Source organism: Typha angustifolia, chromosome 15 (assembly GCF_048772165.1).
Source record: "Typha angustifolia cultivar Huaian chromosome 15, ASM4877216v1, whole genome shotgun sequence".
Classification (NCBI taxonomy): domain Eukaryota; kingdom Viridiplantae; phylum Streptophyta; class Magnoliopsida; order Poales; family Typhaceae; genus Typha; species Typha angustifolia.
The window spans coordinates 1492298-1516695 of NC_133253.1; the positions used below are offsets into that span (position 1 = coordinate 1492298).

The 24398-nt window shown below is 39.5% G+C and overlaps 7 protein-coding genes across 10 annotated transcripts; 3 read left to right on the forward strand and 4 right to left on the reverse strand.

Annotated features, from left to right (window-relative positions):
* Positions 1-23: 23 nt before the first annotated feature.
* LOC140777468 (serine/threonine-protein kinase SAPK2) lies at positions 24-2908 on the reverse strand. Its single transcript, XM_073121607.1, has 9 exons — positions 2518-2908; positions 2223-2297; positions 1551-1652; positions 1408-1461; positions 1227-1319; positions 1057-1149; positions 871-975; positions 634-732; positions 24-503 (listed from the first exon to the last, which is right to left on the reverse strand). Exons 1-9 carry the CDS (start codon positions 2635-2637, stop codon positions 216-218), a joined length of 1029 nt encoding a protein of 342 aa, XP_072977708.1. The 5' UTR covers positions 2638-2908; the 3' UTR covers positions 24-215.
* Positions 2909-4428: 1520 nt separating this feature from the next.
* Positions 4429-5845, forward strand: LOC140777471 (14-3-3-like protein 16R). Its single transcript, XM_073121610.1, has 4 exons — positions 4429-5011; positions 5095-5217; positions 5334-5450; positions 5544-5845. Exons 1-4 carry the CDS (start codon positions 4535-4537, stop codon positions 5592-5594), a joined length of 768 nt encoding a protein of 255 aa, XP_072977711.1. The 5' UTR covers positions 4429-4534; the 3' UTR covers positions 5595-5845.
* A 481-nt stretch (positions 5846-6326) lies between these two features.
* On the reverse strand, positions 6327-10238 carry LOC140777469 (VQ motif-containing protein 9-like). Its single transcript, XM_073121608.1, has 2 exons — positions 9231-10238; positions 6327-8314 (listed from the first exon to the last, which is right to left on the reverse strand). The coding sequence occupies exon 1, from the start codon at positions 10004-10006 to the stop codon at positions 9254-9256; it is 753 nt and encodes a 250-aa protein (XP_072977709.1). The 5' UTR covers positions 10007-10238; the 3' UTR covers positions 6327-8314; positions 9231-9253.
* A 603-nt stretch (positions 10239-10841) lies between these two features.
* LOC140779051 (uncharacterized) lies at positions 10842-12633 on the forward strand. 3 transcript variants are annotated; one of them, XM_073123999.1, is made up of 2 exons: positions 10842-10980; positions 11077-12633. In XM_073123999.1, exon 2 carries the CDS (start codon positions 11108-11110, stop codon positions 12446-12448), a length of 1341 nt encoding a protein of 446 aa, XP_072980100.1. In that variant the 5' UTR covers positions 10842-10980; positions 11077-11107; the 3' UTR covers positions 12449-12633. The 3 variants fall into 3 exon arrangements, with proteins under 3 accessions (XP_072980100.1, XP_072980099.1, XP_072980101.1); XM_073123998.1 differs by having other exon boundaries at positions 10860-10980; positions 11100-12633; XM_073124000.1 differs by having other exon boundaries at positions 10874-10974.
* A 352-nt stretch (positions 12634-12985) lies between these two features.
* On the forward strand, positions 12986-15176 carry LOC140779600 (histone H3.3). Its single transcript, XM_073124756.1, has 5 exons — positions 12986-13072; positions 14158-14229; positions 14307-14383; positions 14491-14581; positions 14671-15176. Exons 2-5 carry the CDS (start codon positions 14158-14160, stop codon positions 14839-14841), a joined length of 411 nt encoding a protein of 136 aa, XP_072980857.1. The 5' UTR covers positions 12986-13072; the 3' UTR covers positions 14842-15176.
* Positions 15177-15690: 514 nt separating this feature from the next.
* LOC140778394 (O-fucosyltransferase 7-like) lies at positions 15691-20406 on the reverse strand. 2 transcript variants are annotated; one of them, XM_073123079.1, is made up of 12 exons: positions 20073-20406; positions 19754-19852; positions 19472-19571; positions 19294-19361; positions 18617-18705; positions 18261-18441; positions 18031-18159; positions 17801-17934; positions 17487-17700; positions 16598-16782; positions 16406-16501; positions 15691-16332 (listed from the first exon to the last, which is right to left on the reverse strand). In XM_073123079.1, exons 1-12 carry the CDS (start codon positions 20208-20210, stop codon positions 16209-16211), a joined length of 1557 nt encoding a protein of 518 aa, XP_072979180.1. In that variant the 5' UTR covers positions 20211-20406; the 3' UTR covers positions 15691-16208. The 2 variants fall into 2 exon arrangements, with proteins under 2 accessions (XP_072979180.1, XP_072979179.1); XM_073123078.1 differs by having other exon boundaries at positions 19472-19580; positions 20073-20094.
* Positions 20407-22054: 1648 nt separating this feature from the next.
* LOC140778068 (uncharacterized) lies at positions 22055-22934 on the reverse strand. Its single transcript, XM_073122600.1, has one exon. It carries the CDS (start codon positions 22716-22718, stop codon positions 22239-22241), a length of 480 nt encoding a protein of 159 aa, XP_072978701.1. The 5' UTR covers positions 22719-22934; the 3' UTR covers positions 22055-22238.
* Positions 22935-24398: the final 1464 nt, after the last annotated feature.

Here is a 24398-nt window from a genome sequence, read left to right on the forward strand (position 1 = left end):
AGAAACTTCTTTCAAAGTGTGTGTGGTCAAATGATGAAAAGAATCTTTGTCATTCAAACAGTACTAAGAAAATGTCCTGATGCACATCACAATCAGAAGGTAAATGATCCTTCTTTTTTCTCGCATTATGGAACATGAGAATGAACAATACAACAAGCACATGAAAACAACTAGGCACTAGCTAGTTCATGCATGCATCCATTCAACATTAACACTCAAAGTGCGCAAACAAAATCTCCACTCGTCTCAATATCATCGATGTCGATATCAGCATCCATGTCATCTAGGTCCATACTTCCACCAGCAACGAAGTTCCCAGCACCAGCCTTTGGGCCCTCAGTAGTCTTACGTGCCTCTTGAATTATGGCTGAAATTTCCTCGATGCTTTGTGACGGCATGTTCGGGTTTGTGATCTGCAAGCTCGTTTGATACCCGTCCGTTAGCTCAATAGGCAGGTTCTTCAGAAACCATGGATGGTTCTTAATCTCTGGAATGGTAATTCTCTGCATGAAATGTAGCCATGTAACATTCTAAGCATCTAAAGTTAAAGAAAGAGAATCAATCGCCAACTGCAATTCAGATATTTCATGATATGAGTGGATGACAACAATTTTATCCATGGAAATGTCTAACCTGTTCAGGATTGGCTACAAAAATCCTGGATAGAAGATGTCTGCATTCCAATGACACTCGCACATAATCTGGAATTGAGTACTGGACACTAAGTATTCGCTGCAAAGTAGCAGATGTTTCTTTTGAGATAGTGTTTATGTCACTGATATTACTATAAAAAAAAAAAACTATTGATGAGGAAAGAACTTGTAGAATTCCATTTTAGACTTGAATACTGAGTAGGTATCAGAGACTCACCGTAAGCGTCTTGCGGAAGTTCCTTGGATCATCAGGGTCCTCGAAAGGATAAGCTCCAACGAGCATCACATATAATGTAACTCCACAGGACCAAACATCTGCAATCTAGATTTTATACGAAGCAATTGACTGACATCAGTACTAAAAATCAGCAGGAAGAACAAAAAATAAGCGTAACAGATATACCTTTCCATCATATTCCTTTCTAGAGAGCACCTCTGGTGCTATATAAGCCGGTGTGCCGACGGTAGATTTTGGTTGGGAATGCAACACAGAGGACTGAAATATTTTCACAAAAGAAATGGTAAGGTATTTGTCATCACAAACAGTTCAGTCTTGTGGGTGATCTTTTATACCTTAGAATAACCGAAATCGCAGATCTTAAGACGCGGTGCTGAGCTGCCATCTAAAAGAGTGTTTTCTAACTTAAGATCCCGGTGACATATTTGCTGCAACAAAAGGAATAAGAACACCATAACTACATGCAATTGGTGTAAGTGATATTTGTAAAAGTACAGGCCAACAAACAAAAAGTACCATGGAATGACAATAGCTGACTCCAGATATCAATTGTTGGAAGAAGAACCTTGCCTGTTCGGAAGATTAAGGACATTTGGTAAACAACACAAGACAGCATTGCACACCATTTAACTTTTGAAGATTATGCAAGTATTTTCTACCTCATCCTCACTAAATCTCCCTGCATTGCATATTCTCTCGAATAGCTCACCACCAGCAGCATATTCCATGATTATAGCTAAATGTGTAGGTGTTAGCATGACCTGAAAAGATAAATTCCTTCTTTTATCTCAACAGTGGAAATGACCTCGTAAACTACACTGATTTTTTCCAGTCACCTCTAGCGTGCATGGAGACAGTTAGATGCAATCAAGTTCATGGTTCCAAATTTACCCACTATTTAATCCAAACACACCATTTCACAAGTTAATGCTATTTTATTATATCTTAATGAGTTCTTTCTCTCTTGTCGTAGAGATGGCATCCTTCTTGTCTAGCTTTTAGGTAAGCATCAATTATTGAGGTTTTTGGTATGCAAACAGTAGTACTTCTCAAAAGAAGCAATAATAAAGAGATAGGCCTACAGATTGATTCTCTCGTTTCTTCCATCCAGAGCATATGACTGACAAAAAAGATCAAAATCTTTTTACAGTTCTCTGAGATCAGGTGACAACATGGAAACTACAATTTAGATTATAAAGTCAATATTTGGTACTTTTTTGTGGAAACTTAGAAGCAAACCATTATATAGCCGAGGGAAACGAACACATGCCTGATAAAAATAGTGGATTTCTTGCAATATCGGATCACTGACAAAGGGCAGCAAACATTACCTCCTTAAACATAACAATATTCGGATGCTTTAATGATCTGTGGTTCATAATCTCCCTCTGAACATTCTCATCAATCTGCCAAACAGAACAAATTCCTGAGTTAACCACAGAGGAAAAAGGACTCCTAGTCAAAAAGGAACCTGCTAAAATAAATAAGAACCCAGACATAGAGAACCTTCAAAAGGCCAATAATTTGGGAATCTAATCAATACCCAGATGCCAAAATTGGATTTTTAACCAGAATCCCAAAACAACAAAACCGAATTACATACAGACGAGTGAAGAGATTTAGAACCTTCTGCCCTCTCTCGATGAACTTGATAGCAAAGAGCTCCTTCGTCCAGATATCTCTAACCAGCTTAGCCACCCCAAAATTACCGGACCCAATATCCTTAATCACTTCGAAGCGATCCATTTGGATTCAGAGAACAAAGCTATGACAGAGTAAGTAGGAAGCAATCATAGATAAGGAAAAAAAAAAGAAGAAAAAGGCCCACTAAGTAGGAAAAGCAGAGAGGAGAACAAAGAAATGAATGAGATAAGAGGGAGGACCAAATGGAAAAATGGAAAGGAACGAAGAGATCGAGAGCTTTTAGCTCGACGATTGCCGACTAAAATAGTTAGCCATCTATCCATCCAAGTATCCAACTGTCCGACGTAAGTGTGTGTTACGGCAGGGTCAGCATGGGGAAGGGAAGTGAGACTTTCTTTTTCTTTTTCTTTTTTCCTTCTTTTTGTAATAGAGAAATTGTTTTCCACTTTCCGGTGTTCCGTAGAGAGCTTCTTTTTAACTCTATTGGAGTCCACGATGCGTTAAACTTCTCCGCGAGTGAGCGAACGCCGAAAACTCGCCGTCTTCCACTTGTCCGACGTCTAACGGCGTTAGTTGTCATCCTTGGTACGATCGGAATGGGCAAAAATTCTCCTTCCCAAGACGTCACTGAGCACACGTGGCGCGACCGTACACCAACTTGCTCATAAAGTTTGCTGATGATTAGTATCATAATCTTCACGACGATATCTAGATTAGTGAGTAAGACTTGGGATGTCGTGGCATCACGCTGGTCTAGTGTCCTCAATATACAATATGAATATGTTAATCCCATTACATCCAGACACCAAGCACGACGGACAAATTTTAAATCAGTACCCTAATTTTAAGAATAAGTAATTAACTTTTGGTTTTCTCATGGGACCCACTGAGGTATCGGAATGGGATGGTGGAAGTGACGCGGAAATTTAGGTACGAATGCCCATTGGCTACGTGGCATTTTTTTGAGCACGGTTGCTGAGTGGGATAGTGAGACCGCAATTAAAAACGAGCATCTCCGAGGGCACGGCACCGTTAATATGGATCACGACGTCTTCGTCTATTGGGCCCATGATGTCTACGTATGGACGGTGGTGCTCTACTTTTTCGCATAAATAATTTTATAAGTTACATACATTCTTATCCATATTTACGTTCAGATTTATTTTATACATATTTACATTAAAATTAACCGAAAATGCTCAGATGATCTGATATTTTGTTTAACCCATCTTCATCTTTTTACTATATGCGATCTAAAAGCTTAGTTTTAATAATACTCATTATATATGTGTGAAAGTAAATATTTTTATATCAGTATTTTTGACTTACTGTATATGGTGAGCGCATTTTTATTCATAAAAATTAAAAAATAAAAAAATATTTGGGTAGGCTTAGTTAATTTGGACATTAAAATTAATACTCTAACTTACCCAAGAGGTAAAAGTAATTTTAGAAACCAAATTTATTATTTCCTGCTCAATAAATGAAAATTATTAAGATTTTACAAAGCCGCTTAAGAATTTACGGCGGTTTTTGCCGTTTCCATCTAGACTTAGCTTATCAATCATGCTCGATGGAAAAATATCAACATAATATTTTTATCACCTTTTTTGTATTATAAAATTTCTAGTAGTTCTATTCGATTGGATTGGATTGGATTGGATCAGGCTGAGTTTAAATTATTAGACAGGATTTATAAGTGGGGCGGGCTTTGGACTTGATAAGAACTATAAGAATTTGTGGGCCTTCTAGTTGGGCCTGACCTGAACCTGACAGGAAGAATGGAAGTAGAGTGGGCTTTCCTCTTCCTAAGATGGGCTAAAAAAATAAATGTTCGTCGTTGTCTCAAAATAGGGTAATGTTTAGGTAGTTAAATGCGAAAAAGAAAACCATATGTTCCACTAAAAAGCCGTTGCCTGTCTCGTCTCTATTCTTCTCCTGCTCTCATATCTCCTTCCTTCATTTTCTCCTCTTCCTCCACTTGGAACTAGCGGCGGCAATGGCGACCAGAGAGGAGAACGTGTACATGGCAAAGCTAGCGGAGCAAGCGGAGCGGTACGAGGAGATGGTGGAGTTCATGGAGAAGGTCACGTCATCCGCCTCCGCGGCGGAGGAGCTCACCGTGGAGGAGCGCAACCTCCTCTCCGTCGCCTACAAGAACGTCATCGGCGCCCGCCGCGCCTCGTGGCGCATCGTCTCCTCTATCGAGCAGAAGGAGGAATCTCGCGGCAACGAGGGCCACGTGAACTCGATCCGGGCCTACCGGTCCAAGATCGAGGCTGAGCTCACCACCATCTGCGGTGGGATCCTCCGCCTGCTCGACTCCCACCTCGTCCCCTCTGCCTCCGGCGCCGACTCCAAAGTCTTCTACCTCAAGATGAAGGGAGACTACCATCGGTATCTCGCCGAGTTCAAGACCGGCTCGGATCGGAAGGAGGCGGCGGAGAGCACGCTTGGCGCGTACAAGGCTGCTCAGGTAATGGATCAGATCGGATCTGGTGTTGAATTGGTTTAGGGTTTTAAACTTTTTTTAGATCTGGATCTGGTGTTGTGTGGCAGGACATAGCGGTGGCGGATCTGTCGCCGACGCATCCGATCCGCTTGGGTCTCGCGCTTAACTTCTCGGTGTTTTACTACGAGATCTTGAACTCGCCCGATAGAGCCTGCACTCTTGCGAAGCAGGTGAGTGGAGACGCGCCATCGGATTAACGCGCAATAATTGAGATGTTTTGAAGTTTAAATCATACTCATGTTCTAGTCCTCCAATATATATTTTAGAAAAAGAATTTTGGTTCTAGGCATTCGATGAAGCGATTGCGGAGCTGGATACACTAGGAGAGGAGTCATACAAGGACAGCACTCTCATCATGCAGCTCCTCCGTGACAACCTCACCTTATGGACTTCGGACATGCAGGTCTGTGGAAGATTTTAAAACAAACAGTAATATTCTATTTAACACTCTACTCATAATCCCTTAAACTAATCGCTGCTTAATTGTTCTTCAAAGGATGAAGGAGTAGAAGAGATGAAGGACGCATCCAAAGGTGAGGATGAATGATAGATAGTAGCTGAGATGATTGTGTTGCTGATTGAAGGCCACTTCCTCTGTTATTGAACTTACTATCCCTAGGAGTAATACGGGAGAGGGTTGGCTATTGCTTCTTTGTCTCTTGTGATCCCAAAAAGTGTCGCATTGTGCTTTCTTTTTTCCTTTCATCACTGTGTTTCTGACTGTGTTTGGATTTGAGAATGCCTAAGCTCTCTTCGTATGTTGCATCCATTGATAATGCAAGGAGAAACCTTGTGCCATCTCCTGAATTCTCTTCCTATGCACAGTATTCTTAGATTATGCTATTGTGGATGCATGTCCAGGTTAAGGAATTATTCTTAGATTATGCTATTGTGGATGCAAGTCCAGGTTAAGGATAAAGCTAATGGTGGATTGGTGAGTCCCACCCACTTTCTCAACTCTCTCTGGGCCTTTTCTTGCTTTTGTAGTCATTAGCTGTCAGCACTCAGCGGCAGCATCATTGCCGCCTGAAATAAAAGGATAAAAGATGGGTAGGGCCTGGTAATCCGAGTATACAAAGTATCTGCCCACTTTTCATCTGCTTGGAAATTAGCTAAAGTGATAGCCTTGACAAAAGAGGTTTTCATGACCAAGAGTGAACCCCATCTGTACACAAAATAATTCCTCCCACCAGAAGAAAAAAGAGATATATTTGCAGATCTACTTGATTTCCAAAATGTACTGTCCCGGAATTTGATTTAAAAGTTCAATTATCCTATATCATGAATTCCACTATTCCTACCAACCCCAAAAAGGAATTATAACTTGTTAACTTTTCAGAAGGAACTTATTAAATGAAAATAAGTAAAATAAAATATGTGTAATAGTGGCTAAGAATGACATTTAATAACATTGGAGAACTTGGCAACTTGGCATGTATTATCTTCGTGAACCAACCGATGAAGATAAGATGCAGAAATTCCAAACCATGAGGTGAAAGTGGCAGCCTCGATGCTGCCAAATGCCAATGGTATCAAGAATAAGAAAGAAAAAGTCAAGGTACACAGAGCAAAAAGCAAATCGAACAATTCTGCTTTCCTGCTTAAGTTGACCGAACGGGTTAGAAGATGAAAACACTATGTGGACGATTAAAGCTAGGCAAAGAATAGATGAACATGGGTGAAAACTAAATTTAAACATTCCCTAAGTCCAAACAAAAACAGGACGATTAAAGGAAGGTATGATTAATGTCGATGCTAATAATGCAAGAAAATCATTACCCAAATTTAGATCTTATCACAACATCCAGTCAATGAATCAACAGTTGAAAGTATCAAATTGGAACTAAAACCTGATAAATGATTAGGCTACAAGCAAAGTGCAAGGATCACCTACAGGTTGCTCAAATCATTTGGAGATAACAATTGTTAGACAGCAACTTTCATGTTGGAAATCTCCATCCAAGAATTACTCTTAGGTAATAGTACAGTTTGATTCTGTCATTCCTAACATTAGAAATTTCTCACGAACAATAACATTATAATCTTACCTGTCTGGATGTCAGGCACTTGAATCTAAATAATTATGTAAGTAACAACAAGAGCATTGAATAAATTGCTAAATCAACAGTAATTCATTAGGGTGATCGTGAAAAACATGAAGGTACTACCGTGTATTTAAGAAGAGCAGCTATATCACCTACAAACTTGACATGACTATATGCATTTTTCAACAAAAACAAAATCAAAGACCTAGTAGACTGTAAAACCAAATCGGAGAGAAGATACTAGTAAGATGAAATGATATCATCAAATGATGCAGCAGCAACACAAAAATGATATGGTTAGACAATTACACATCAACACAAGGAAATCACAAGTAAATGCGTGAATCAAACTCTATTCATGAATAACTGAATACAAAACAATTTCGAGATCATAGTGTTCAAATTCTCTAAGCCAATACAACCAAAAGATAATTTTTTGTGAGGTAAGACAAGAAAAGCCAAAAAAAAGAAGAAGCAAGTGTTGAACACTTCAACTTAACTAGTATAACGCAAATAATTCGAAATCAGCCAAAATCAGTGAAAGAAGAGACTAGAGAGTACAATTAACTACTCCAAGAAAAGCTACTATGGGTAAATAATAGTTTGAAAAAGAAATTGAAAACAGAACAGCAATGTTATAATGTCTCACAAGTCTGAATGGCCTTAAAATAAGCATCTACAAATAGATGCAAATATATCACCCCAGAATACCCTCATTTACTGAAGTAATTACTATTTCCCTGTGGTGCCACATAAGAGTAAGTTCCAAACTTTCTTCATGAGTTATCATTATGTTAAACAATCTTGAAAAACACCATGTCCCAAGCTTCTAGTAATTGAGGATGTACTTATTGCCAGTGGGCCAGATCTACTTCTCTCTGATTTGTAGAAGGAAAAGCCAATACATACTAACTGTTTAATTTTTTTTTTTTTAACTTCTATATCTCATTGTGAATATGTGGCTGTAGGGAGAGACAAAATGGCCATACTAATAAACACTTTGAAATTTTGGTTGGAACATTGAGTGATTGCCTTCTTGAGATGTCCTGGTCCCAGGCAGCAATTTATTTGCACTCAGTCTGGATTATGAACAACTGTACTTTCAGGTTAGATGACTGACAGTGCCAGGAATTCCATCCTCTTCCTCTTCGTTTTGATGATTAATTGCCAACATATTTTTCTTCATCATTAAAGGTATACATGCCCTACTTCGTAGAATTCCCTTCATTCACAATCATAAGCATAAACTTTTATGAGAGAAGGGAGGATGCTGGTGGGTCCCCATTAAGATTGTAGATAAGCAGGTAGCAGGATTAGACAAAAGAAAAACAATCTTCAAAGGGAGAGTGTACAGCTAGTTTACCTATTGTATGACAAAGTAATTTTCAGTACACTACTGTCTGAAACAAGTTCACCACTTTATGGGTAATCTTTAATGATCTAGTAACTAATTGTTAGAGCATTCTGACACACGACGAAAGAAGCAATCCTCTGAGTGAATTTTAACCATCCTACTCTAGTAGTTGCAGCAGATGATCTGTTTTTCTCTTTGGATTCAATTTATAGCAAATAGATCCAATTGATCTGGATGATTTTCACATAAGGACTCTATTAAGGTTCTTTGCCGCTTCAATTACTTATTCAGCAAGAACTAATCTATAAAATTTGATGAGATTTCACAACCATGTTATGAAGGTGTAGCAAAACAAGATAGTGGAGAAATAAGAATAGAGATGTACGCAAATATTAATAGGAGAGAACATAATGCCAGAGTTTAAGTTTCTATCCTAAGCTGGAGTTGAGAAAATTGACCTATGCAATTTCTACGTTTCTGATAAAATTACTGCTCCAATTATGAACAAGGAAACACACTGCAAAACAAGAGATTGTAAACAAATTATCCAGAATAGCATTCAAATATCTGATAGATAACTTAATGTAAATCCAAAAGGACAAAAAATGATGAAAAGAAAAGGAATCTCACACCCATAAGATTCATTCTTCTTTCTTCATAACGACCATGACATCCACCCTTAAGACTCAAAATGATAACTAATCCTTCAGATGTTCAAATATACAAGAATGCTAAAGTCTAGTCATAAACAGATGATAGCATTACCTTCTCCACCGGGAATTACCTGATTGAGAAGTTACACCGGAGTCACCTTGGGCTCGCCGTAGGCATCGGCACACCGGGTGACGTCGGCAGCCCCATGCCCGCCGACATCATCATATCGTACGCCGTCCTCGGCGACGACAAGCACCCATACCCTATCGGCGATGTCGGCGGTTGGATTCCAGCCGCGGCAGACGGAGACTGCGCTTCACCATGCAACCGCCGCATGTACGCCGAGATCGGCGACTCCGCCGCCGTGTTAACGGCCGGGAGAGGCGGCAGCGGCGAGAACGGCGGCCGAGTCCAGGACTCCCCGGCGACGAGAGGCGGCGGCGGGCGCTGCGCCAAGTGGACGAGCGGCGGCGGACGGATGCGGTGGAGGCGGGAGGTCGGCGCAGCGGCGGCAGCTGGTGGAGAAGGCGGTGGCGCCGCCGGCCTGATCTGGTGGTTTGCCGGCGAGCCGGTGAGCTTCTGCACGACTTCACGGAAGTCGTCCTTGTCGATGTTGTATACGGGCGGCTGAGGCGGGGCGCCACCGCCGTCTCCGCTAGTGATCGCCGCCTGAGGCGGAGGTTGAGCCGGATGAGTAGGGTTAGAGTTAGGGTAACGATTTCCGGAAGCAGTCTTGGAGATCTTGTAGGAGGACTTATTAAGGGATTTAAGCGAGCTTTGGATGGTACTACCGGAATTAGCGGCGGTGGTGATACTACTACTAGAGGTGGTGGGATTAGTAGAGCTAGCAGTGGTAGTGGTAACGTTAGAAGGATTGGTAGCAAAGGAATGATTAGTTTTTTCCATCACAACTTTGCGCTGGTGGATCCTGATGTAGAACAAAGCAAAAAAAAAAGAGAGGAAAAATAAGGATAATGGAAATAAAAGATAAGACGGGGGGGGGTTCGAATTGTAAATGTAATAAAAGCTTTCTTCTTTTCTATTATGGGTTGATGAGTCTCATGTGTGGCTATTTGTGAGGTTTGATTGGTAGTTTGTGTAACTATGATACTATGCAATGCAAATAATTCTCTTTGGCGATTTCTAATTATCATCCCCCATTAGATGGCGCGGCTTCACTTTCTGCATAAAATTGCTGCTCACATAACTTGTCCTTTTCTGTAGGGCCGGATAAGATAGAACACGCAAGAGAGGACAAGTGAAACAGAGAGAGAGAGAGTCATGGGATGCGTTTTGGAGAGACGACAGATAACGACAATTTACAAAAGGATAGTGAAGACACGTGACAAGGACTGCAGCTGATATCTTGCTGGATTTATTCTACTTAATTTTATTTATCTGTCAACACTTTCCTCTTAAAATAAAGAGCAAAACGGAGATGCCTTGACTTGAAAGCATTCCTTTTGACCGACCTATTCCTGTCGCTGTGTAAGCCTTCATCTTTTTAACTGAGACCGTCCGTTAATAATCTGACGGTTACCAGAATAACGTCATCTTTGACTATCAGCTGAAAGGAACTTCTTAACCGAACTGTTGCCTATCTATTGGGCTGATTTCCTTCTGGCCCAAAACGTTTTGGGCTGGACCAAGTCGAACAGTCCCCTTACTTGGGAATAATTTACGGACAAGAGCCTCCCAAATAAAGCTGCCCGCTAAATTTAGAGAGACTCACGATCTAATAGCAATGGAAAGCTTCCAACCATGCAAGACCCGCTTCTCTCTCCCCCCCAGTCTCTGGGTTCTTTCTCCATTTCTTCTGCGTCGTTTGAAATTAATGTATGATGGAATGATTGGGAGCGAAATATTCTGTTCAGGTCCAGGTATCTAGATAGATTATATCTTTAGAATTTTAGAAAATTTTATTAGTTTTGCAATTTGTTTCTATGATCTTGAGCCTCCCTTTGTGTTCCTTTTAGATTATTTATCGTTGCTTTTGAAGCTTCAAACATGCAACACCAATTGGTTCAGCTCAGAGAAGAGCTTAAGAAGGCAAAGGAGGAGAAATCTCAAGCCCAGCAAGAACTTGAAGAGATGAAATGGACCATCTTTTCGAACAGAAGCATTTTAGAGAATTCAACAAAAAGTAAGACTAAAGTAGAGATTTTGGAGGATGAATTGAAGAAGGCGAGGGAATCTGAAAAGAAGATGCTTGAGTCACTCACCACGCAAACCAAACAGCTCGAGCAAACCAAGATCTCACTTGAAGAGGCCAAGCTTGAGATAAGATCTCTTCATGAGTGCATCGAGATTTCGGAGGCCACATCAAACGATACTCACAATCAAGATAATATTGGATTGCTGAAATCCGAGCTCAAGCTTGCCTTGGAGGCAGAGGAGAAGAGCAAGAAGGCCATGGATGATCTAGCATCGGCCTTGAAAGAAGTAACGACAGAGTCCAGCTCTGTTAAAGAGAGGATTGCAATGAACCAACTCGAATTAGAAAGCATGAGGGTAGAAACCGATCAGTTGAAGACATTATTGAAGCAGAAGGATGCCAAGCTTCGCGCGATTTCCGACGAAAGAAACAGGCTGAGGTTGGAAGCAGAAGAATCATTCACTGCATGGAGGGAGAAGGAGAGTGGATTCATAAAATGCATGGAGTCCTCCGAGGATGAGATCAATAACGTAAAGCAAGAGAACTTTAGGTTAATAGATTCACAAAGAGCTGCAAGGGAAGAGATCTCAAAGCTGAGGGATATACTCAAGCAAGCAATAAATGAAGCTAACGTAGTGAAAGAAGCACTGCATATTGCTAGGAATGAGAATTCTCAGCTCAAGGACATGGTAGCAGAGAAGGACAATGATCTGAAGAATATTAAACAAGAGTTCGAATGCCTCAAAGTTAGTGAAGCAGCTGCACTTGATAGTGTAAAAGAGCTACAAAGCTTGCTCGTGGCTACTTCATCCATGGACTTGAGTAGAACCACCATTGCAATCGAGAGCGAATCGCCGCGACCACCTAAGCCATCGGTGGTCGATCATGGAGCCAGTGAGAAGATGATCAAATCCACGTTCGACAAGGAGTCACGCAATCGATATGCGCGGCGGCATTCTTTCGGAGATTCAGAAAGGTTCGAGGGGTCTATATTTGATATGATTGGATCTCCTGAGCACAAGGATGAGAAGCAGTCACTTGCATTGGCGAGCAAGAACCACGCGAAGACTCTCATTGTTGACGAACTTGATTGCAGTGACCAAGCATGGGATTCTCCAACTAGGCAGAAGAAGAAGAGGCAAATTCTTCGAAAATTCGGGGAGATCTTGAGGAGGGGAAGCTTGCTTAAGTAATAACGTTATATATCTATATTAATGTATTAAATTGACGTGTTTATGTAGCTCACAGATGCGAGAGGTACGGGGATAGATACCCCACATCTCCACGCTTATTAATTTTGCAATTTTTTTTCATCCTTTTTGCATATCATCATTATGTTTTGTTGGATTACTTCAATTCCGTAGGATAAGGAAAATTAGTCGCCAGTTTTGTTATCCAGTGGTATACTGTCATCCAATGTCTCACGTCCGAGTTCTAATCCTATATATTTAATGACATTCTTAGCCTGTGCGATTTTTAATTGTTAATTAAGTTTCGCCCAATTACCCGTAATCCATCATAAACAACGATCCGCGAGACAGTTCGTCGACCAATGAGAAGCCGGTGTTTGGTCTTACCGATCCGATTCGCACGTCAGGGACATATTTCAGCCGTTGGATTATAACGAAGGAAACACACGAAGAACAGATCAGCATCGTTCAATTTACCGGAACGTAGACCGTTGGATCAATTAATTATCGAGAAAGCGATGCAAACTTAACGGGCTTATAAATAGCCGTCCACCTCCGCCTACTTCTCACTTTTAGATCTCTCGATACCGCTTGTGAGGAGAGAACAGGGAGAGGGAGAAGTTAGAGGTAAGAATCTTTTTAAACTTTCAATTCTTTTTTAAAATTTTCTTAGATTAATCTTCAAAAATTATCGCTTGCGTTGGGTTTCTATTACTTTGTCGTTGTGATTTTATCTCGCATTGAATAATAAGTTTTGATTTCGTTTTAGAATTAGGGTTTCGATCGATCTCTATGTTATGTGATTGTGTTGAATTCCGAAAAGAATATATTTGTATTTTCTTTCTTCTGGTAATTGGATCTGGTTCCTATGTGATAGTCATCTATAGCAACATTTTAACGTGGTCGTTACGTTAGGTGCGTTTCTTTTTTTCTTTTCCCCCCCTCTATGTGGATTTCACGAGATTGTGTTAGATCGTCATCTGAGTCCGCCTTCGGTTGGTGAGTTGATGTTAGGTTTATTTATTTTCTTGTATTAAAAATCTCATTGGTACGTTTGGGTAATTTGAGGCAACTTATTTTACGCTCATTAAATGCTATAATGGGATCTAGGAATTCCTCGGATACGTTCTTCACTCAGTATTATGGGATAACAATCATTTGATTAGATTCTTATCAATCCTTTGTTAATGATTTTTAATTATTACCATGGTTTGATCAAGATGAGCTCGTAGTAGCTTTTAGTTTAAAGTTAATGATAAGGCATGTTTTTTTTTTCCATATCTTTTAGAGTTAAATTTTGAGCCCGGCTTAAGATTAGCCAACTGCGAGATTGGATAATCTGCTTGATAGTAAATATATGGACAAGCTCAGCTCAACTTTGAAATAGATGGATTATGACCCAAGCTTGACTCAAGTTTGAATTGCTTGTAACAGAGGTTATCAAGATTGAATTCAGGTTTGCAAAATGTATATAATTCAGTTAAGTTTTGAACTCTAGCTGAGTCTGATCTTAGGCTAATTAACAGCCTGCACATCAAGCTGAGCTCATGCAGCGATAATTGCTAAATGTCCCATTTGTTCTTTATTTTGAGACGACTGAAAACTGTAGGATGTGTTTGTATGTTTTAATTATTACTAAACTATAAGCGTTTTTTGTTTCCTGTTGTTGGTTTGAACATTGTTGATAATATGGTGAACTTTTTAAATTGTAGATGGCTCGTACCAAGCAGACTGCTCGTAAGTCCACTGGAGGGAAGGCTCCCAGGAAGCAGCTTGCAACGAAGGTTTATATCTTTGTTCATCAGATCTGTTAATTTTTCTTGACAGAGGAGACGTAGTAAACGTTGCTCTTTTCTTGTAGGCTGCTCGCAAGTCTGCCCCAACTACTGGAGGAGTAAAGAAGCCCCATCGCTACAGGCCTGGAACTGTTGCCCTTCGGTATGAAAATAGAGAAACTTTTAGTGTTTTGCATCATGTTATGATTATATCTATCTTACATTTCTCTCTCTCTCTCTCTCTCTCTCTTTTCTGTTTCATTATGACAGTGAGATTCGTAAGTATCAGAAGAGTACTGAGCTCTTGATCAGGAAGTTGCCATTCCAGAGGCTTGTGAGGGAAATTGCTCAGGACTTCAAGGTAGATCTTTTAGTATATTGTTGTGATGAACGTATCTTGTGATTTGATTTAAGGTTCTTATGGGCATACTACTGTGCTTTTCTCTGCAGACTGACTTGCGATTCCAGAGCCACGCTGTTCTTGCCCTCCAGGAGGCTGCAGAAGCATACCTTGTAGGTCTATTTGAGGACACCAACCTTTGCGCCATTCATGCCAAGCGCGTGACAATCATGCCCAAGGACATTCAGTTGGCTAGGAGGATCCGTGGCGAGAGGGCTTAGTTGTTGCTTGTCAATGGGCAGGCATCAGAATCTTCTCGTGATTGACATACTGTGTTTTGGGTATTATTGTGGACACCTGTTCAATCTGTTCTTCAGTAAAACGGAACATGTATTTGAGTCCATGTCGTAATAGTATAGTAATGATGGTAAACTGGTAGCAGTCGTGCTGTTGTTAAATACTCCAACTGATGTCTTAAGTTTAGTTTTAGTCATTGTCTACTATGCTTGTCATTGGTGTCTTGGGTACTCAATATCTCGTTGGCTCTCGTCGTGCATTATGTGTTTCTGTATTCAGATTATATGTATGATTGACTGGTAATCCTTTTCTGTGGTCATTCCCTTATCCTATTGTTTTGTCGTACGACTACTGGCTTAGTTCCTTGCCGATGTGATTTTGATTGGTTTGTGGCCACAAATACGTGAGAATCTTGATTGGTTTGATGCGACTTTTACTGATACCAGTACCGTTCATATCTTCAAATGAGAATTGAGAAGATAATAGTGTAACAAATGTTTTCTATATTATGTGTTAATCCGTATATGGGTCTTGTTGGGTGCATGATTTCTAGTTTCTGGGAGGGTACTTACTACCTGGTGGTAGGTTTTAGAGATGTAAAATCTTCCGATTGACCACCCCGAATGTGATCGGTTTCTTTCTTAGCATTCGTAAGCCAGGTGGATCTGAGCCTTCTTCTATAGATCTCGCAGGTGGTAGTCCGAAACAGTAGTAAGTTGATTTCGATCTTTATTCTTCACAGCAAACGTGAAAAATAATAGATCTCGGCCTTTCAATAGAGTGGTTGCAAGCGCATGTTTCTCGAATTTAGAGCATGACGCTGGTTCTAGGGTAATCGTACAGAATAAACTGCTTTTAGATTCACAAAGTAGTATTGAGTCTTCCAAACTGAAGCCACAATACTTGTTGCTGATTATTCTCTTTAAGCACCAAAAACAAATAGAGGAACCATTACACTACAACAGAGAACATTTGAAAGCTTTCCCATCTGTCCTCCCTCCTATTTCTTTTTCACCTCTTATTTCATGCAACAACAGCGCAGGTGCATGAAATAAGCCAATTATTTCTCCACATCAGGGAGAGTAAATTAAGAATGAAACATTTCATCAATTCCTTTACTTTTCCTCCCACAGCTGCCGTGTTTCATCTGCAATCGTCCTGAGTTCTTCAGGCATCGCTGCAACTGTTTGGCCATAGCTGTTATTTTCAGGTAAGAAGAAAGCTTGAACTCTCCAATGAGCATCAATCAGCTTAAAAGACCACATCATTGTAAGGTCAGCTGCTTCTTGTTGTCACTTCAGAGCATCTAACACAGAATTAACATAGCCATTTGCGGATGTGCCGATCTCATTTATGAGCTCTGCTGACATAAACAATCAGGGAGAGGGTTCTCATAGAAAGCTTCTTCAGATCGAAACCTATCCATCCCCTTTGTTCCAGAAAAGGGACCCTTTCTTTTACGTGGTGATCCTTGCCTGTTGAATCAATTAAGAGATAAACAACCAGAAAATGGAATGAGTTTGAAGGAGAACAATTAAAATCGCATACCGCTTTCTATGCATTTCTTGTATCATCTTCGATAGATTTTCCCCTTCTTTTAGATTACCTTCTTCAATCATATCAAACAATTGGACAAGTCTTCTTCTGCACAGAAAGGAAGAAATAAATTAGCTAGGGCATAATATTGCTTTGAAATCTTCCCAAGAGCTTATATTTTATATGGACACAGTGATTTTGTACCTGTCAGGAGTATTAGTTTTTCTGTGACCAAGAAAACGGCGATGACCCTCGACTGCCCTCGCCATGTTGCCTGAATACGAGGGGACAAAAACATCACTTTCTACTGACACAATGTAGTCTAGAGCAGCCATTTGTGATGCATGATCGATAAAGGGTTCAAGCTCCTCCTGTGATGTTAATCTCTCCTGCCAAAAATAAGACCTTTTTTCACTTATGCTCATCAATAAACAGAACTTCTGAAAAAGGAGAGCCAAGTAAATATAAGGAGATGAACTATCCTTTAAGATATGCAAATATAGAGACCAAGTCAAGAATAATCGGAAATATCCTTTAAGGCTTTCTTATGCATGCTCCTAGAATTCAAGAAACTGAGGGATAACTTTGGGTTTCGTGAGCTGTGCCTCAAGTACTGAATTCATTAATGCCTCATCATGCTAGAACAAATTATGGGTAATTTTTGCTTGAATTTTGCAGGTATATATATAGTTTCTACAACGACTATTTGGCATTTAGTCATCCCTAAGATGAAGAGAAAATAGATCACAGTCATAGTGCAGCAACTCCACCGAAAAATAAAAATGTACTGATCTGCAAATCTCTCTCCAAAATAAGAGCAAGATTACCAAAGCCAAAGAAAAAACAAGTAAAAAATAAAATAGGAACCTCTATGATGAAGTATACTACATACAAATGCATGTAACATAAAACATGGTTTGTGGCAAACAATAACTTTTGTTGAAAAATTTGCCACTATATACCTTCAACCAGTGTAAAGGAATTCTTATTCCAAAATCTACAAAAATCCAAATGGCAGATCATCTCTTTACTAAATGGAAGAAACTAACAATTTTAAATAAGTCTATGACCATTTAAGTCATTTACTTCATACCTTGCTCATTAAAGTAGGAAAGCGGGATTCAAGTTCAGCCATATGAGAATCCCCTCCATATATCTCCCCTGCTGCAATATATATTGGAGTACTTGATGGATATCCTAGAGAAGAAAGAAAAATCCCGACCTCCTTTGGGGTTAATGGGCAATACCCCTTTGCCCTCTGATCTTGGGAATCAATATCCTTCACCTTCCAGTGTGTAATATTCTCTCTAGAGATGGGAGGCAACAGAAGGAAAATAATATAATTTCAGTCTTTTAATGAGAAAAAAAGTAAAAATCTACATATAGAAAATTGTTGAAAATTCTCACCTAATTTTTGTTAGTTCGTCAGTTTCAGTAGGGGACAAGCCATATGTGCACCCACTGAAGGCAAGCATATCTTTCTCATATCGCAAATGTAAAGCAATATAAGGACCGTACGATCTCATTCTCTCCACCAGTAACTGATTAAAAATCAGTACATCCAATATTAATTATTCGCAACTGCAGTAGATGTACTTGCATAATTGCAAAGGATGAACCAAAGAAGAATAACATACTTTTCCTAGTGATTCAATTTGGGGAGAAAACTTCAAGGCCTCATAAAAAGCTCGGCAACGAAGTTTTTGAATGTCAGGAGGAAGGTTATTGTTTGCAAGTCGAGAATCAGATTTAGCAGCTCGAATGACCTATTAAGAGAAGATTTTGCCACACACAAAATGTACATGTCAGACCAACTTGAATTACAAAGGAAGGATGTCAAATAAATCTTAAAAGCCATAAGGTCCACCTGATAATCATTCCATAACCGGTAAATCTCATCCTGGTAATATTCTACTCCAGACCAACTCCTGAAATGCAATACTGCTTTCCTAGTTGTTGCCAACTCCTTTGGTAGCTTTTTAACTATTTTAACATCATTGGCCAAAGACTTGATAAAATGTTCAACATCAAAGACATCAGAGAAATTGCTGCATATAACAAAGTACTAAATCAGTCAATGAATAAACTACACCAAAGAGAAGATATTCAGCCAGGCAATAAAGTAGTAAAAGTGCTGATTAAACAGTATAGCAAGCACCTTAGCAAGAAATGTTTGTAGAATTTAGCAGAGTAATACAAGGATAGTCATAACAGAAGATTTACCTTGAATCTTGCCAAAAGGATCTCTTATCAAGCTTCGGAATAACAAGTGTGGCATCTATGAGACGTGCGACAGCTACCATGTCAGATATCTGCCACTCAGATGATATTATCCACAGTAGATTACTGGTTAGCAGATAAGATTACTTAGGAAAAAGTGAAAGATAAGATTTTATTTAAGTTACATAAAATTTATATTCAATCTAGAAAGATCAGTAAATAAAATTTACGAGTAGAAACCTAAAACTTCTCTACAGCATGTTAAAATGCAGTGCTGGTAAGGCAGAACTTCTTCCATTTCCACTTCCTTACGCAGAATAGAACAGAACAAGAGAGAACAATATATCATCTTTAAGAGGCTAAAACTATAGAGCCAGCTATTTAGGAGGTTGGCATCTAGAGACAATCTTCGGACCCCCACTAGTTACAGTATCGTTCAGAAAAATGTTTGTTTGTCAACTATCCTAAGTTCCTAAAGGCAACTTATCAATTACCTATGGAATAAATAATGCTGTAGGATGCTGAAACTTCTTGTCTATTTATCTGAAATCATGGCTCAAGAAGAAAACATATTACATATTTCACCATCTTGCCATTTGTGATATGCTGCCAGAATGAAGAGACACAAAAGAAATATATTGGATTGCAGATGAGAAAGAGGGAGATAGAAAATGGCTTACCCCAGCTCGCATCTGGTTTAATCCACCATTGGTGTGAACTATCAAATAACCTCTCGACTCCGAAGGTGCTAAAGGATAAAACACCTCACAAATAAATTAAGCAAATCATTACAAGGAATGCACATTGCAGGAAGAAAAGAAACTAGGAACACTGAATTAGGTTTTAGATTTCTCTTACGCAAATACGCAGAGCTAGGTTCCACACAGGGCATGAAATTGCGATTCGACGGAGACTTCCATAGCTTCTCCATTTGGAAAACCGCAATTTTATCATCCAACTGTCAATTCTAGATAAGTGAAACACAAAAAGAAAAGAAAAGAGTACAATGACTGCATTGCGTCACAACAAATTATCATCTCACGCTTCTAAAGAACTAAGTACGTATCTCCTTGCAAAAGCCATAAACGAATCAGGAAGTTTAATACTTAGCGTAAACAAATTGAAGAGCAATCGTATCACCTTCTGCGTAGAGGTAGCCAGTTTGGAGAGTTGGGGCGGCGGAAACTCCTGCATCCACCGCAGCTCACCGCTCCACCTCCGGTGACCGATCTCACGTTGCTACAGAATATGACCAACCAAATCATGACAGAGGCATGTGAACAGCGAATGTAGAAATTATCCAAAAACGCGATTTGGGTAATCAAATTTTTGGCGAAAGCTTCAAGAAAAATGCCTCCTTTCCATGGAATCGAGCTTATAAATCGCACAAAACAGCAGGAAATGGCTCACATTTCTCCCCCAACAAGACGAATTCAAGAGATAGCAGATACTCTCTTACCTTGGGGGGCTTGGAAGCGGGAGAAGGGAACACGTGCACGGCCAGGAGAGTGCCCAGGGCGATGGAGCCAATGGCGCACGTTAGCAGCAGGCGCAGGAGGGAGAGGCCGCTCGCCGTTAGTCTGCGCCTCTCCATCATTATACCTTCCTTCACCTCCCTCTTCCTCCTCCCCCTCCTCTCTCTTTTGTTCTAATACTCCTCCTCCCTCTATCATGTTAATAATTTCCTCTCCTTTCCCGATATGCCCCTGCTCCCCCCTCACATGATCTCGTCTTTATTCTTCTGCCAAAATTCCCATAATGGACCTCCTCTGCGCCTTTGCAGGGTTAACGTTGGCATATGTGGGTTTCTTCAGGGCAAGGATTGCCAATTTTCCATGCATTTGTTTTGCGATGCCTCGACATTCGCGCCCGTGCAGGTGCACATCTCGAGGGAAAGTGGATGACTCTGATATATTTGGATTCATGCAATCGAACCGTCTCTGTAGTACTTGTGCTCGATGTTGGATTTTCGGAGAGATGCTGAGCTGCAACGTGTCAGACAGGAGACGGGCGTGTTCCGTTCTCGATCATGTCGGTGCAGAGGATCACCTGCGGACTCGGATGCAGGATTTTTCTCCAACAACAAATCATCCATCAAGGATAAATGTCGGTTACAAAAATTTCAAGCTCGTCTCCCGAAGCTAAATCACGTACTAACTGACGCGTGCAAAGTTATCTTGGGATGCAGTTTGTGCATACACACCTTGAGCTAAGCTTAGTTAATATAATTAAATCTTTAAATATGATATCTTTTAAAAAAAAGCTAATTAATTTGCATGATTAATCTACATAACTCAAAGCCACATCGATCTACATAGAAGAAAAGAAAACGTTGCCAGTATATATGAATGGATTGTCTTATTCTATGCTAATTGCCGTATACCTGTCACATAAAAAGAGACAGCTAGATCGACAGGGATATATATGGAAGGATCTAAATTAAGGGGGGATTTCAAAGTGATGACATGAAGAGGAATTAAGCGTGTCTTATATGCTACTAGTACTACTAAGCATGTGGCATTTTTAACTTATTCTTGAGGACATTATTCCCATTAAGTTCTTTTGTCCTTATGAATTAAGACTTAATTATATGTATTTAATTGATAGGGCAGTTTAAGCCGTTTAAGTACTGGAAGTTGGGAGCTGCGCACGGCCGATCAGGTAATACAGCAACGTTTTTAATGACCAAAAAAATAAAAAAAACTGCACATAACATCATAAATTATCCCCAAAAAGAAGAATTTGACTGCAAATCCTGCACACAGTATATAGAGAGAGTGTCAATTACTGGAATGCTTTCATCATTTCCATGCTGAGCATCTGAGGACAAAGATTCAGTACTATCGACATCATAGCTTCTGAATCGCTTGCATCTGCGTTTATCCTCTGAAGTTTCTTACTATTTCTTATCCTCTGCATTTAATGTAATAATTTTTTATTGATCGATTAGATTAATATTTCAGTTAAGTGTGAAGCTTGTTTAAAGAACACTGTAACTTTCAGAAATTGTTTTTCTTAATTTGCAGAGAAACAACATCTTTCGAGTTGGATTTTTATGTGTGATCAATCTTGATCCATTCTTTTTTAAGAGATGTAGCTATAAGCTCACATGAGGTTATTTGGTGGAGGTTCTACATCAGAAGTTGGTTTGATGTCTTAATCGAGATGTATCAAGAATAATTAATGGTCTCCATAGGAACTCCCCTTGACAGTGTTGTACTATCTTGAAGGTCATGTATGTGTTGCCATGGAATATCAGAATTACTGGTCAAAATGGTTTATAATAAGCAGTATTAAATGAAATAATCATACATATATATCTATATATAATGCTTGTTTGACCTCTCATGTCTTAAATTAATCTTCAACCATATTATTATATTTTAGTGTCATCTTCATCTAGCTCCATTAATTGAACAAGGTTGCCTTAAAAGAGCAAAATCAGTAATAAGAATTGATTCAAACATATCATATATTAGATTAGATGTACAAATTCTCAGTTACAGCATCAGTATACTAGAATTACAAAGCTTCTGTAGCTTTTTAATGCCTGGAAATGGAGCTCTCTTTGTTTTTTAATCTCCACCTTCTATAAATTGCAAAATAAACACAAGAAAATTACAGATCAAAACAAGACCCACTTGGAAGAAGGCTTCTCCTTCATGGTTTCAGAGTGAAACAGATCGTGTCTTCTCTTCTCTGAGCCAAACAACAACTTAGACCAAAACCTCCCTCTCTTCTTCTTCTTCTTCCTCTTCTTACTGTCCTCCTCCTGCTCCTTAATGACAGGAACGAGAGATTTGCTCTTCTTGAATGGCTTGGATTGATGAGCAGCAGTCTTCCCTTTGAGGAGCTGGGAAAGGCTAGTGGTGTTGCTGGGTTCTTGATCATGAGGAGGGGAAGCAGCAGAGGAGGAGAGATTTGGGCCAGAGGAGCAAGCAGTGGAGGCAGTTGAAGAAGCATTTGTAGTAGAAGTAGCAGCAGTTGTTGAAGATGAAGCTGAGAGGCGGCTTAGCCTTTCCCTGAGACAATAAGGGCATACCCCTTTTGATAGTCTATGCTCTGGATGCTTCTTGCACCTATCTTCCCACTCTGATCTCCTCATCTCTTTGAAATCTCTCTCTCTCTCTCTCTCTCTCTCTCTCTCTCTCTCTATATATATATATATATATATTTAGAATGATAATATTAACCTTCTTGGGAAGAAGAAGTGGTTTCTTATGATCTCTATAAATTTGGAATGGAAAGCAAAGCAGAGAGATAAAAAAGAGGTGGGTGGAGGGGAGATAGATGATAACTTTCTGAGATTCCTCCCTCTACTTTTCTAATGTGTTTCCACATAATTAGTTATGGTTATGTTTATTATTGAGTGGGCTTTGGTTTGGGTAGACCACCTAAAGTCTCTAGATTGTGACTTCTGGGCCCACAAGACCCACCAATCACCAAGAAGAACCAGTCAATTACTCGGTTAAAACTTAAAACGAGGCCTACTGCCGGACTCCGTGTGCGTCGTACACACCTAGTTTTTTTTTTTTAAATAATTTTTTTAAAAAAAACTTATTTATGTCTATTATAAATTTCATATTATCTTTTTAAATATTATTCAATAATGAGATTTAAATTCTCAAATATATTGTAGAAGTTTAGATATTAATAATAATAATAAAACTTAAGATAATAGAGAGCACCCAGAACGTACGCCTGGAAGAGAAAAGATCGGCGCGTGGGAAGGACGAGGACTGGAGGTGGAGAAAAGATCGGCGAGTAGCGTGTGGAGGAAGGCGCGTAGAGGCGAGGGAAGAGGTGAGCGAGTCGTCGTCCGGGTCTACGTGTGTGAGTACGACTCCTTTATCTCCAAACTAAGTGCACGTGCTGTCATTTTTCATAATAGCACCTAAGCTTTCCCATAAATCCAAACTTACCACCACATTGCATGCTAATTGGACTCGACTCGAGTCCAATAGTCATTAACCCAAGTCCTACTGGTTTCGAGTTAAGCCTCATTAAATCTAGTTTTGAATTTGCCGTACTGAACGCTTTGAATAGAACTCTTTTACACTTTGATCCTCTTGGTCTTTAATAATTGTTTGCTTTCTTACAATGCGTAACTTAAAAATTGGAGAGGGTCAAAGATTTATAAAGTGGCGGTGGTAGTGGTAATGGAAAGTGACTCCACTAAACTGGCTACACGTGTGCCTCGTGACATGGATGGCATCTAGGCTTCTAGTAGATGATGTACGATAGAAATGTTACACGTTTTCTTAATTGTATGCCGAATAATAACTTATTAATAATTTCAAAGCCTTAATACGAGATTAGTGAAGCTTGCTCCCTTATTTGGCGACAAAGAAAGTGACCATCTTATTTCTCTCAATCTCTCTTTAACTCTTCTATCTTTTCACTTACTGGTTACAAGCTTGAATGAGCTTGCTTATATTCATCTCTTTCTCCTCCTAATTGTGAGATAACAGAGACAAGAATATGTAACTTTAAAAAGATAATCTCATGGTAATATATGATCAAATAGATGATGGGTTATTTCCTTCATAAAATATGATCTAAAAATAGTTTGTCATACATATACATAATTGGATTGGGCTTTAAAGGCCCACTTAATTACCCATTAATTTGGTGGTAGGGCAAATTGTGGGCCCAGGCCCAGCCCATTATGGAATAATATGTCATATATAAGCAAACTTTAAAAATGTCCAAAAAATAATGTATGAAATTATTCCATAAAGGCGACTCCGGTGACATCTACTATTAAATGAAACAATCTAAGGAA